We start from the raw sequence: 13805 nt of genomic DNA on the forward strand, positions 1-13805 counted from the left end.
TGAGAGGGAGGATAGTCCCAGAGCCAGAGCCAGCTGGGACATAGCTTGCCATGCAATAACCCACAGAAACCAAAGGAAAGGGCCCTTTTCAGTGGTGGTTGTTGTCTGATGCTTGTACATTCACTTCTACCAACAGGACAGAGACCTTGTGGCAGACATGCATGCGAATGGTGACAGGTGAGTCCTGGTTTACATGGCCCGATTCCAGATTGGCCCAATTCCTCTGCCAGAGCAGCAATGCCATTAATAAAGATTTCTTTATTGTCACCTGAGCCTGGGAAAGGCAAGGCATTCTGAAAGGGCAGATAAGGGACTCAGGGATGATGGAAGGTCACACACCGTGAAGGAAGAATGTGAGAAAGGTAGGCAAAGATCTCTGGGCAAAGAGAAGCCAAGAGGCATTGGGTTAAGAAGGAGTGTGGAAGATAAAGAGGTTAGGAGCTGGCTAGGCTGATTGGTTGAGCCAGAGTCTTAAGGCTGCTGTTCCCCTTTTGCATAATGTCTTAGTTCACTACTCCTGCCCAAGGGAGAGGGGGCAAGTCTAATTTGCCGTCAGCTTCATTTTACAATGTCTCTGTCACTTATATCATAAAACATATCACTCAGGTAGAGGAAAATACAAGAAATAAGAGCCAATTCCAATATAATTCCAGAGATATATATAAAAGCCAATTCCAATATAATTCCAGAGATAATTATGGTTAACATTCTGACCTTTCTACATATCAATGTGTTTCTGAATATACTCTCAGTGGCCTGGTTTCCTTTATTTACTACCAAAAGTCCCTTACAACTGTATTTAATCACCCTAAACCCCCAAGTCCCTTAATGCCAACCAAGATAGCCTGGTGGGAAGTTAGCATCTCCTATGCCCAGTACCCACAAACCAGGAACCTGTCATGGCATAATTGGAGGACGAAACACAGCCGACAATGCCGATGCTTGCTGAGCTGACACTTTCCTGGAGTAATGAACCTCTGAGGTGGCTGGTGACCTGTCAGGCCAGCCTGGGAACTGACATGACATGCAGGGCCTGTGATGGAAAAGGCTCCCGGGAGTGACAGGGACGAACAGGGCTCTGCTTCTTAGAGCTCATGCTCCAGCAGGGGAGGCGGAGGCCTGCTGTTTAAGCCTTCTTGTCACCTGATGGACAGGTAAAGGCACAGTGTTGGCTGTCCTGCTGTCTGGATCCCCTGGAAAGAGTCAAAGGGTTTCAAAAGAGAAAGCCCCTCATGGAATTGGTGGCTGCCACAGCTTTGCCTACACCTGGCTTTGTTTACCTTACATGGCAGGAGAAAAGAAAGGAAGTGGTTTACTTGGGGGATGTCAGGGAAGAAGGGATGTGGTTTAGATCCTGAAGCCACCAAAGTAGCTGCTACTTTGCTGATGTCTTACTGTGCCTCTAGTGCCCTCCACCCCAGCCACTTCACCAAGTCTGATGACTTCTCTTTGAGCATCTAAGAATCCCACTGCCAGAGAAGCAGCAGGGGCAGCAAAGCCAACAGGGAGGGCAGATCTTGATGCAAACCCCTCAGAGGAGGACTCTCTGTCCTGCCAGTGACCTCCACAAGTCCGAGGGGAGAGGAGGGAAGAATGGACACCATGGCTAACGGCAGCAGAAAAAGCGACTGATCTTCCTAGAGAAGATGCTCAAGAGACATAACAGGCATGTGCAGTTTAACCACCTGACCTGAAGTCCCAGAACTATGATAGCTCTCCAGCACCTTAGATACTTCCAAGTCTAGCTATGCCTTTTGCCTGCCACACCCATTTTGCAGATGGGAAAACTGAGTGTTGGGGAGATAAGGGGACTTTCCCAAAGAGTATGTGTTCAGTAAGTGGCAGTCTTCCTGGGAACTGAGATGGCTCAGCTGTACAACTTACCCTTTGTTCTTTTTGTTGTTATTTTTTAAGACAAGGTCTTTTCTCGGTAACCCAGGCTACCCTCAAACTCAGAATCTTCCTTCCTCAGTTTCCTAAATTGCTAGGACTACAGACATAGGCCAGAGATCTTAGATTCAATCCCATGCTACCAGGGAGCCCCCAGAGAGGTAGTAAGAATAGATCAGGAACACAGCAGACAAAATGGCCAAGAAGTTTATTCTAGGGCCAAGTTTGATTGCGATGAAGTAGTGTTCTATGAATATTTTTAATTTGGCGAGCAATTCTCTCTCAAAGATTCTCTCATCTCACCAGATGTTCGTGTGTTGCCATTGATCCTTGCAGATTATCCTTACACAAGGGCCCAGGCTGTCTATACACACATACACACTGTCCTTGTCATGGCTTTTTAAAAAATGTTGTGCTCAGAGTTTTCCATTTTCTAATGTGTACACATGACTCCTCCCACAGCCTGGTCAGCCTAGAGAAGAAAGCAGCTTGCTAGTCTGCGTGAAAGATGGGAAAACCAAATCACACACTGGGCGAGGGTTACAAAGGGGACAAGGCCAAGGGGCCCATCTCCTGATTTCTAGCCTGGCTCTCCCTCTCTGTCCCTGCCTGCTGCTTACACAGAGTCTGCCTCCCTACAGGAAGCCCCTCTGCTGCCTTCTGAATCCAGCTCCTATGAAGCCCCAGGCACTTCTGGATGGGGACAAAAAGAGAGGGAGATGGGAAAGGAGGTGGTGGCATCTCTCCCCACAGCACCCCCTCCCTGCTATGCCCTCTTCTCTCTAGGGAGCAAGACATAACTGAACCTGACAGCGCTATTTTTAGCCGTCCTCTGGCTGTCAGCTCTGGGACGTGTTCTCTGTGTGTTCCTCCAGCTTTCCCGCCCCTCTGTCATTCTCCACAGGAGAGGGGGACTGCAAAGGCAGCCCAACCAGTGAAGGCTCTGACATCCCCGAGTCTGGTTCAAATCCTCGTGGCCTCTGTCAGCTGGGAGACTTTGGGTGGCTTCCTTAGTTTCTCTGTCTCAGTTTCCCCTTCATAAATCAGAAACAGTGTTGCTATGAGTCCTTTATGGAGGAGTCAATGGGGGAGAATACAGGGAGAGCACTCAACAGGGGGCTGGTACTCCATTCTCTTCCAGAGCGAGCTGCGGGGTGACTTCAAAGTCCAAGGCAGGAGGTAAAGGCTGCGCCTTGTAAGAGGACAGTGGCTCTGGAGTCACCCCTGGGACAGGCTGTCCCAGGTGACCGCCTGTTCTGTCTCTTTAGTCCTCTCAGATATCATCAGACATTTCAACCCCGCTGTCCTCCTGCCTGTGTGCCCTCCTGGGAAGGGTGTGGCCCACCATGGTGCTGAGTAAGTCCTTCCCTGTCTCTCTCCAGCTTATGTGTTATCAGCCACACAGGTGGGAGGGTTTGGTGGCTTGACAAAGGTTTAAAAATAAAGATTTTATTAAATCAAAGCCAGAATGCTTCCCCTGTGCTGATTTCAGTCTGCCTGATGGGTATGTGTGTGTGTGTGTGTGTGTGTGTGTGTGTGTGTGTGTGCGCGCGCGCGCACGCGCACGTGCACACGTCAGTCCTGGAGTTTGAACTCAGGGCCTGGGCACTGTCCCTGAGCTTTCATACTCAAAGTTAGCACTTACCACTTGACCACACCCCTACTTCCAGCTTTTTGGTGGTTAATTGGAGATAAGAGTCTCAGACTTTCCTGCCTGGGCTGCATTGGAACCATGATCCTGAGATCTCAGCCTCCTAAGTAGCCAGGATTACAGGCATGCGCCACTGGTTCCCGGCTATGGGCCATATTTTTAATCATCACCATCAACCATTTGTAAGCCTGTGTGGCCAGGGGATTTTCAGGCTTAGAGGCTGACAGCTTTGCTTACAGATTGGGCATGGGAGTGAACATCTAGGTCATCTAAACAATTATATTTTACTGGTTTTTCTTTCTCTTCTCCTCTCTGTGCACAGAGACTTGTGGATTCAGGCTGAAGAACTTGTGAGAAGCTTGAAAGAGAACCAGGTAAGAGTGCCTCTAACTCAGCTAGATGGCCTGCCTGTGTGGGCCACAAAACCAAACAGACCTATGACAGTGGCCCCAATGCTATGTTGTCATGAGACATCACATGTGACGTGGGCTCTTAGAAAATGTCCTTTCTGCTAGGAGTCTCTGAAGGTCACTAGTGAAAAGGGCAATGTTTCTATTCTGAATAGTTTCCTATGTGGCTCTGTGGAAAGTGGAGGATGGACTAAAGATTTCTCATGTAGGCTGGTGGATGGGTTCCAGAAGGAGACCAGCCTGAGTGCACATCCTGAACTTTCCACCTGTAGCATGTGATGCTGAGTAACCTGCTCAGCTTCTGTCAGCCTCAGTTTTCCTGATTATGACATGGGGACATTGAAGGTTCCTGTAGCATAGGGTTGAGGGAGGATTAAACATGCTGTTGGATAGGCCAGGTACAGGGTCAGTGCTCAGTAAAAGTCACCAGTGGTGATTGCTGCTGTAATTATCATATTAATTAATTTTGGCTTTTAGCAGGATTGCCTAGTAATCCTTTTTCCTAACAGATCAGATGCTGCTCTTTGCCCAATAACATGGGAGTTTGTAATAAGCATCCTTTGATCATTTGTGTTTTTCTCATGGACAAGTGTCAAATCAAAGCAATCCTCACACCAAGCTGGCTCCAGGAAGCCTCTGTCTCAGCCAACCATGCATACACCAGGGAATTTAGGAATTAAAGTGGAGGCCACTTGATGCCATAGGGCCGGTGGCTGGTACAGCTGTGCCAGGAAGCCTCGGTCTTCCCCCAACAGGAAGATTCTAGAATGTCTGGAATATTATTATTATTATTAATTATTACAAAAATAGATAGAAGGTCCTGAATCCAATCCTATAATTTTAAATATGAAGAAACTGAAATGTGAAGAAGTTATATGGCTAAGAAGCCAAAGTTCACACGGCTAGTTAGAGCTAAAATTGAAGGCACTTAATTCACAGCCCAGAGTTCCTCAGTCACACTGTGCTGCAAGCAACACATATTCGTTATAGAGAAAAATTCGAGACCACAGATAAACAAAAAGAATATTAAAACCATCCTTAACCCTAACGCCCAAAGATAATTGCTGTTAATAACTTGGCATGTATTTCCTTCTATATTTTTCTAAGTATGTGTATCTGTATTTATTTTTTTAAACCAGAGAAATTAGTACATGTAGATACTTTTTATGGCCTAGTTTTCCCAATGTATTATTTGCCAATGTATTATTTCCGGTATCATCTTAATAGCTCTCTAATGTTTCATTTTGTGAGTGTGCCATAATTTACCCAGCAATATCCCATTTTAGATATTTATGTAGTTTCCATGCTTTCATTCTTACAAATGAGGTATCATTTATTGTAGTTAAATCTTATATATATTATTTCCTTAAAATGAGTTTTTGGAGAGGGAATTATTGGATTAAGCAGGTGAGAATGGAAAGATGTGAAAAGAAGGATGTTCTTTTGTTTCTTTGTTTTGTCAGCCAAAGGTCTTGAACTCTGGGCCTGGGCGCTGTCCCTGAGCTCTGCAGCTCAAGCTCTGCCACTTGAGCCACAGAGACACTTCTCATTTCTGGTGGCTAATTGGAAATAAGAATCTCACAGACTTTCCTGCCCGGGCTGGCTTTGAACTATGATCCTCAGATCTCAGCCTCCTGAGTAGTTAGTATTACAGGCATAAGACACCAATGCCCAGCTAAGGATATTCTTTTGGCTTAAGGTCTTATATTATCTCTCTCTCTTTAAAATATGATCGATCCTTAGCAACTTGACTTTCAACATGACTGGAAACTCATCAATGTGTTCTTCAGTAATGCAAGCCGATGCTACCTGTGTCCCTCTATTCAACAGGTAACTTTGGGCTGGGCATCTGGGAGATTACAAATGCTGAGAGAGTGAGCTCAACCTTCCTGACCCCTACCTGCTTGTCTGGAGCTGAGAATTAGGATGGATGTGTGAGTGGATGTGTGGATGGGTAGATTGATGCTCAAGAAAACATACATGAACAGATGTTTTGCATTTTTCCTCCCATTTTATTGTAGCAAAATATACTTAGTGTAAGGTCCTCCTGGAAGGTGGAGCAGGCTCCCCGCTCCTCTTGGCTAAGTCTCCTCCCAGTACCTGTGTCACTTCGGTAACCGGCACACCTGCAGGCAGTGACCTGCTTCTCTGAGGTCACATCTGGTGTGGCCACAACTTCACCCCCCCCCCCCCCCCCGGCCTCTGGCCTTGATAAATCCTTAGCATAAAACCAACTATCCTAACCAATTTTGGCCTTTATTGAAGACCATCTAGGTTCTGATCAGATGACAGTATGAAAGCTGGTTAAGGACCCTAGATATGGTGACACAAATGGAACACAGACTATTTTTCAGGAATTTGAAGCCTGGTCGCCTCAAAGTTGTCTCTGCCACTTAGGACAATCTCATGGCTGGCCACTGTCCTCCAGCCGCCCTCCCAGGGCCTCTGTCAGGCCATGGCACAGGAACAGGCCAAGTTTATTTAGCTACCCTTCTCTTGCAACACAGACTCTTTCCTCCCTAGAGATGGCCCACACTCTCACTGAGCCCTAGTGTACTATCAGAATGCCCTTTCCCTTAGTGAGCTGGGACCCTAGAAGAATGCTGCTAGAAATCCCCCTTCCCTGACCAGCTCTTCTACATGTATAGCCTATAGGTAGTGAAGGTTTCTGTGCTTACCTATGTCATGTGAAATATACATGCCTTGTTTGTTCTCTGCCCCTCCCCTCATTTGAGTCATTTTGCCTATTAACATTAGTGAATGAATTTCTGCATTCGTGAATTGAAGCATTCAAATAGTAGAGCATTACTGCATTTCTCTATATCCACTCATCCAATCATTGATCTACCCTTTATATTTGTGCATGAATTTACTTTCTTTTCTATATGCACATGTGTGCTGGATTGTGATGTGACATACATCTCATACTGTAAGTCATGGTCAAAATAATTTGAAGACAAGTGTCCAGAATAGATGGTGTTGCTAGTATTATTATTATTATTTTATTTTGGTGTCAGTCCTGGGGCTTGAACTCAGGGCCTGGGCGCTGTCCCCACGCTTTTTCTTTTTTTTTGGGGGGGGGGGGGTCCGGTCATGGGGCTTGAACTCTGGGCCTGGGTGCTGTCCCTCAGCTCTTCAGATCAAGGCAAGCACTCTACCACTTGAGCCACAGCGCCACTTCCGGCTTTTTTCTTTTTGCTTATGTGGTGCTGAGGAATCGAACTCAGGGCCTCAGGCATGCAAGGCAAGTGCTCTACCACTGAGCCACCTTCCCAGCCCACCCCACGCTTTTTCACTCAATGCTAGCACTCTACCACTTGAGCCCCAGCTTCCCTCAAAGACTCTCAGGTGTTTGTCTGCTGGGCTGGCTTCAAATCACAATACTCAGAACTCAGCCTCCTTAGTAGCTAGGATAATAGGTGTGAGCCACTGGCACCTGGCTCAGAATAGGTTTTTAAACATCAGATTGTCAGGCCTCAGATATGTGCATACATTTCTTCCCTTTTCTCCTTCCTTCCTTCCTTCCTTCCTTCCTTCCTTCCTTCCTTCCTTCCTTCCTTCCTTCCTTCCTTCCTTCCTTCCTTCCTTCCTTTCTTCTTTGCAGATGGGGTCTTACTATGTAGCCCAGTCTGGCTTTGAACTCACTATATTGCTTGGGCTGGACTCAACATTCAAGATCCTCCTGTCCCACCCACTCAAGTGCTGGGATTATAGGTATGCTTCACCAAATTCCACCACCACTTGAAGTTTTAATAGGATCTGCTGAATTGCCTTCCAAAAAAGTAGCTCAACTCATTTACATTCCCCTCCCCATTCTCCCCCCCCCCCCCCCAGTGCTTGAGGACACCCATCCCTAGAGCAGTTATAGCACATGGTGTGTCAAACTTAATGGTTTTTGCCAATATCTGACGCACCCTCAAGATTTGGTCATATTGACACAGAAGGACTGAGTTTATTCATGCTTAGAATGTCATACTTCTAATTGGCTACAAACATATGACCCAAGTAATCCTGCCTTACTCCTAATTTCTGAAGTGCCCTAAGCCACTGTCTTGATCACCATATTAGTTTAGCTCACTGTAAAAGTGCTGGCTAGCATCCACTCAAATCCTTCCTCTGTTGCCCTTTGCCCTGCCCATCTTGATTTTCCTTTTGCACAAAGACCACCAGGGTTTTAGAGCCTCAGGTATTCTTTTTGTGGGGAAGTTCTGCTTCTGTATTTTGAATTCCTGAGAGCATATCTCAAATGCTATTTGTCCTTCAATAGTTGTCCAAACGTGCTCTGCAGAGCTAGGGTCCACAGGTAGTACTTCCGAGGGCAAAGGTTGAATGGGTGGGCTCCAGGCCCCCATTTGACTCTGTAGCTCTGTCTTCGGTCTCATGTTGAGTGGCTCCTGAAAGTCATTTGATCAGTCATGTGATATTGTCTCATTGAAAAGAAATGTTAAACCATTGTCTTTCCACGAACCTGGACTTCTCTGCCCCCTAAGAATTTTGGGCTTCTCTTGTAAGGAGTGGACCAGGGCTTAAATCCTCATTTGTTCTTCAGGGTTTCTAAACATCAAAGTCATAGAGAATGAAATCAGAGCTACCTGCCATGCAGTAGCAATGTCTGGTCTTCAGAGGAAAATGGAAATGTGGTTTGTAGCAGTGAGTCTGGATGTTTTCAGGGTCTGGAGGCTTTGCTTATTGCTCTGTGGTTGAAATCTAGTTTCATTGATGAGTGAAATCAAAACTCAGAATAAAAATGAAGAAAGAAAGCCGAATGCAAAAAAAACAAAAAAACAAAAACCACCATGCATTTACAGTACTCATCACCAATGCCATCAGAAGCAGGTGGCAGTATATAGAAGGGTGCTCTTGCAGTATGACTCAAGAAACTGGAAAGTATTCAGAGTTTAACTCAGTAATCATTTTCCTTAGAATAAATTGCAAGAACTAACTTTTAAGAACAAGTCAAGTCTGGTCTCAGTTCCCACAGGGGGGCACAAGAGAGGATCCAGAAACACATCTGCTATCCACCCTCACTTCACTTCCTCACTAGGAATGAAAATACCGCAAAATGCCACCCTGGTGTCCTGTTACAATGTGAACAATCAATAAGTAAACCCTGCAGGAGGACAGGCTTCTAAGTTGCCTGCAGACTGGTTGTCCCTGAAGTGACAGGAAGACAAAGAAGGTGGAGAAGCTGCTGGTTCCTGCATAGACAGGACTCTGCACACAGCTGTCAATCACCAAATGGGGACTTTACACAAAGGGCCATCCACTGCCCCCCAGCATGCAGTATGGGAAGAAATGCCAAGTCCTCGTCTTTCTGTTGTCAGTTCTGCTTTGGCATCAGGCTGGCCCCTGGGAAGCCAGTACTGCCAGATGTGTTGTGATGGGTGGCAGTACAGCCTTGGCCAGGCTTTCTTCCACCTGAGTCTCCTAAGTGTGATCTGACCATCCCATGCTCCTCCTGCAGATCGCTGGAAGTCAGTCTAGAAACATCCTTGCTGCCCACATGTACCACATTCATTGTCCTTAGGTTTGGGGACACCCTGGTTGGTTGTCCTTTGTGATTCTGCCTGGTTCACAGCTACAGAGGGAGTCTGGCTTATCATGACATTCCAGACCATCAGCTGTCCCTGTGTCTTGGTGAAGATGTCATGTTCCTATAGAAACACCACTCTCACTCAGGCTCTGGTGGCTCTAGCTACTCAGGAGGCTGAGATCAGAGAATGGAGGCTTGAAGGCAGCCTGGGAAGAAAAATCCATGAGACTCTTATTTCCAATTAAGCAGCCAAAATCAGGACGTGGGAAGTGGCGCTGTAGCTCAAGTGGTAGAGCACTCGCCTTGAGCTGAAGAGCTAAGGGACAATGCCCAGGCCCAGAGTTCAAGCCCCACGACAGACAAAAAAAAAAAAAGAAAAAGGCAAAATCAGGACCTGTAGCCATGGCTCAAGTGGTAGAGCACCAACCTTGAGAGGAAAAAAATGTCAAGGAATAGCACAAGACCCTGAGTTCAAGGCACACACACACACACACACCCAAAAAAAGGAAAACAAAAAACAAAAAACCCCACTCTTCTGTAAGGTTACACATAATATAAATTCCTGCTTAAGCCCAAAGACAGGAATAAACAAAAAAGCTTATTTCTCTCAACCAGTATCCCTTATATCTTTTATCCTCAGTTTCAAAAGAATGAGACCAGGACAGAGTTGTCAGGGAGGGCTGATATTACGGGTTGGACATTGCTTACCTGAAATGAAAATGTTCCCAAACCCAAAACTGTTCTTTGAGTAGTTTTGATTGTGGAACTTTGGGTAAAAGACACATAGCTGGTAATTTTTTTTTTTTTGGTCCGGTTGTGGGGCCTGAACTCTGGGCCTGAGCACTGTCCCTCAGCTCTTCAGCTCAAGGCTAATGCTCTGCCACTTGAACCATAGCACCACTTCTGGCTTTTTTTCTTTTTGCTTATGTGGTGCTGAGGAATTGAACCCAGGGCCTCAGGCATGCAAGGCAAGCGCTCTACCACTGAATCAACTTCCCAGCCCCAGCTGGTAAATTTTTTACAAACATTTGAAAATCTAAAAAAAAAAACAAAAAACTCTGACATCTGAAACTCTGATATCTGGTCCCAAGCATTTCAGATCAGGGAGGATACACCTGCCTGTGCCCCCATGGAAGATTTGAAGCTCACCTGGAATCTTAAATCTGGTATTGGTTGTGTACTCCTTCTTAAGGCTCATTTTCCTTTGAATAAAAGCAATTTCACCAGCTTCTGGGAGTGAATCTCCCTCCCTTCAGTGAGGGTGCCTGGACCACAACAGGTGTTTTCGACCTTGCGCTAACCTTGGGCTTGCCTTTTCTTGACGTGGACTGTCTCCCCTAGATGAAATGATGTGTTTGATTTTTCTCCTGACAGATGATGAATATGGGAAGTCAGAAAATGTGCCGAACACAAACACACAGTCAGACAGAGAAAACAAGGGAGCTCCAGAAACTACACTGGTTGTGGGGGAGGAGGGTCTCCCTCAGGTGGGGCCAGCCTACCTGAGTCTGGACACCTGGGCCTCAGTTCCCCCTTCTGCCACCCTCACCCGGCTTACTTGTCTCTCACAGGAAAGGCACGTGAAGAATGACATGGAAAGGCTGGCCCGGACCCTGGACTACCTGCAGGAGGAGGTAAGCCTGTGCCCCTGGCCCTGTGGGACCTTGGCCTAATTTCCTCATGGAGCCTCCCACCCCTCTTTTGAGGGCTGGTGAGGTGGGTTCCAGTTCACTCCCAAGTAGCCTCTCCCAGAGTGGGAAGAATAGACTTCTGTGAGGGGACCCCAACACCCTCAGGACCCCATCTTCTTGCCCTCTGAAATGCAAAGTCGTCTGGATAGAGAATGTCCCTCTTGCAAAGCTCATATCTGAGAGGGGCTCTGATTCAATGGCCCTGTGGTCTGTCATAGCTAGAGAGCTCAAGAACCTGCAGAGCCTCTTTCTAGAATGACCAAGGTGAAATTGCAGGTTCTGACAGCCTAAGGACAGTACCTCATACCTTCCCTGAGTTCCTGGGGTCTGTGGTCACCATGGAGACAGGGGAGTCTGTGGTCCCCATGGACATGGGAAGAGGTGCCCTGCCCACCAGAAGGAAGGTGACAGGTGCATTTCTGCAATGCACAGCTGTGAAAGTGCAGCTTTGGACCAACGCTGAGCAGAGCTGACCTGTGGAAGAGGCAGCCCCTGTGTTCCACTGGACCTCAAACAAGGCTCACATCAGGGCTCCCAAGAATCACTGTGCAGCCATGACCACGTGACTGACAGCCACTCACCTTCTTACTCTTGTGTCCTTTTAGGTACCCAAAGCATTTGTGAACCTGGTGGATCTCTCTGAGATTGCAGCCGTGTCTCACTGGCATCAGGGGGCCGGGCTCAGGTAGGAAGGGAACTAGAGGAAGACCAGCCTACGCTACATGCCATCCATGGGCCATAAGGAGCCTGAAATCATAGATGGCAGGAGACATCCTGTGGTATATGTGAGCCTACACAGTAGTGTGTGATGGAGTCTGGAGAAGAGAGTGGGGGCTCCCATTAAGAGATGAAATATTCAGTCTGGACAATGTCAGGGGCCCTTTCCTCCCAAGTGATTTGAGGGTTCTGAACAAAACCGAAAAATCAGATCTGGCAAAATACTTTAAGCCAAGGAATATTACTTGTAGAAAGTGAGTAGAGGAAAAAAAAAAAAAAGCAAAATGAGTTTAACCATCTTGTCACTTCTCAGAACTGAACTCCCATTATTTCTGAGAATTTCCCCAGAAGTTACATTTTTTGGTCCCACATTCTAACAATCCTAGATTTGCACCTACAATAGAAGTTTGTGCGGAAAAGGCCAAGGCAAAGACAGCTGAGAAGGGAGGGTGGGAAGGGAGGATTTCCAGGAAAGGAAGATAAAAAGGATAGAGTAAGGAAAGCAGGATGCAATGTGGGTGTCTGGGAGAAAGAAGAAGAGAAAAAACATCTCAGTCCATCCCCACCCACCAGGGACAAGAACTCCAGGGGTGTCTCTCCACCCTGTCCATCATCCTCCCAACATTGGTCTCCTCCCTTCTCCTGTACCCCTTAAGGCTCCAGCATCTCCCTCCCTGCCCCTAAGGGACTCCAGGATCCCAGGCCCTCTTCTCCTAGAGGCAGCTTGGAGGTTCACCACTCAGGTCTTTTATTCTTTGTTCATTCTGACCTGCAGTGACCACGTACCAGAGCCCTGTCACTGCCCAGAGAAGACTTCAAAGCTGGACAAGGTCATCATGCAATGGTCCTATCAGGTGAGCCACCTCTGGGCAGCGGGCTCAGGGAGTAGATGCCATGGAGAAAAAGGATGGTGGGGATATGGTCAAGTTTGCTCACATAGGACTTCTCCAGCTCAGTTCAGGACTAAGGTCAGAGCTACTCTTGGCTGTTTTTCCCAAGATGAGTCTATATCCCTGCACATACTATAAGCACTGCAGTTCCGGTGAGTGGGAGTAGAGACTGTGCTGACACTCCAGGTGACACAGAGTGAAGAGCTTTGCACACTCGTTCTATAGCTGGTGAGCTGCTTTGACCTGGATCATGTCTGACCCCAGATCACAGCCTGCAGGCAAACCAGCTATGCATTGCCACTGACCTAAGAGACCCCAGCAGAGTGCGGATGTGTGCTCCTGGGCCAGCAGTTCAAAGCCCAGTGCTCACTGGCACGCATAAGAAGAAAGTTGAGAGTGAAGTTGTGAGACATTTCCCTCAGTGAGGAAATTTTGAATGATGCATGGCTCAGCCCTGAGGGAAAGCATGGAGCTGTGCCCCGTCATGGTGTTAGTTCTGAGCCAGGGGCTACACAGCACCAGCTGCCTTCAGGTCCCCCACCTCCTTCCTCAGGAAGCCTGGGAAAGCCTCCTGGCCTCCAGCAGGTTCAGCGATCAGGAGTCCTTTGCCGTGGTTTTCCAGCCTTTCTTCTATGAGATGCTGCTGCCATCAGTGAGTGGGCAGGGGGGAGGCGTCAAGGGTGGGGATGGATGTAAGGGGCCTGGGCCACACCTCTGCTCCCTCCTCCCTCCGCTATGTCTCTCAGCTTCACAGAAGGCCCACCCAGACAAGCTTTATGAACACCAGTGTGATGATGCCATATTCTCTCCTGTCGTTCCCACATGAGGTTGCATGGTCCCATGGTCCCATGAAGAGCAGGAGTCCAGGCTAGCTTCCCTGATTCCAACTAGCATTTGGTGCTGAAAGTGACTGGCTGTGTGACCTTGGGCACGTGGTCTGACCTCTCTGTGTAATGTTTCCATGTCCATAAAATGAGGGATGTTATGAATAGTCACTTGATCTACGCTGGTGAGCCAACGCCA

The 13805-nt window shown here is 47.4% G+C and overlaps 1 protein-coding gene across 1 annotated transcript; it reads left to right on the forward strand.

The window, feature by feature from the left end:
• The first annotated feature begins 140 nt into the window (after positions 1 to 140).
• LOC138829327 (phospholipase B1, membrane-associated-like) lies at positions 141 to 13608 on the forward strand. The gene is made up of 9 exons (XM_070025700.1): positions 141 to 177; positions 3159 to 3246; positions 3864 to 3915; positions 5695 to 5781; positions 11056 to 11118; positions 11781 to 11860; positions 12668 to 12746; positions 13336 to 13474; positions 13529 to 13608. Exons 1-9 carry the CDS (start codon positions 162 to 164, stop codon positions 13606 to 13608), a joined length of 684 nt encoding a protein of 227 aa, XP_069881801.1. The 5' UTR covers positions 141 to 161.
• Positions 13609 to 13805: the final 197 nt, after the last annotated feature.

This window comes from Dipodomys merriami, unplaced genomic scaffold (genome assembly GCF_024711535.1).
Source record: "Dipodomys merriami isolate MVZ:Mamm:240054 unplaced genomic scaffold, mDipMer1.0.p SCAF_17, whole genome shotgun sequence".
NCBI classification, from domain to species: domain Eukaryota; kingdom Metazoa; phylum Chordata; class Mammalia; order Rodentia; family Heteromyidae; genus Dipodomys; species Dipodomys merriami.

Excerpts from the sequence above, each read along its gene's own strand:
- LOC138829327 (XM_070025700.1), top strand. Across the intron at positions 3,247-3,863 it reads GTGGCCCACCATGGTGCTGA|AGACTTGTGGATTCAGGCTG; the intron begins GTAAGTCCTTCC and ends CTCTGTGCACAG. Across the intron at positions 13,475-13,528 it reads CGTCAAGGGTGGGGATGGAT|CTTCACAGAAGGCCCACCCA; the intron begins GTAAGGGGCCTG and ends TATGTCTCTCAG.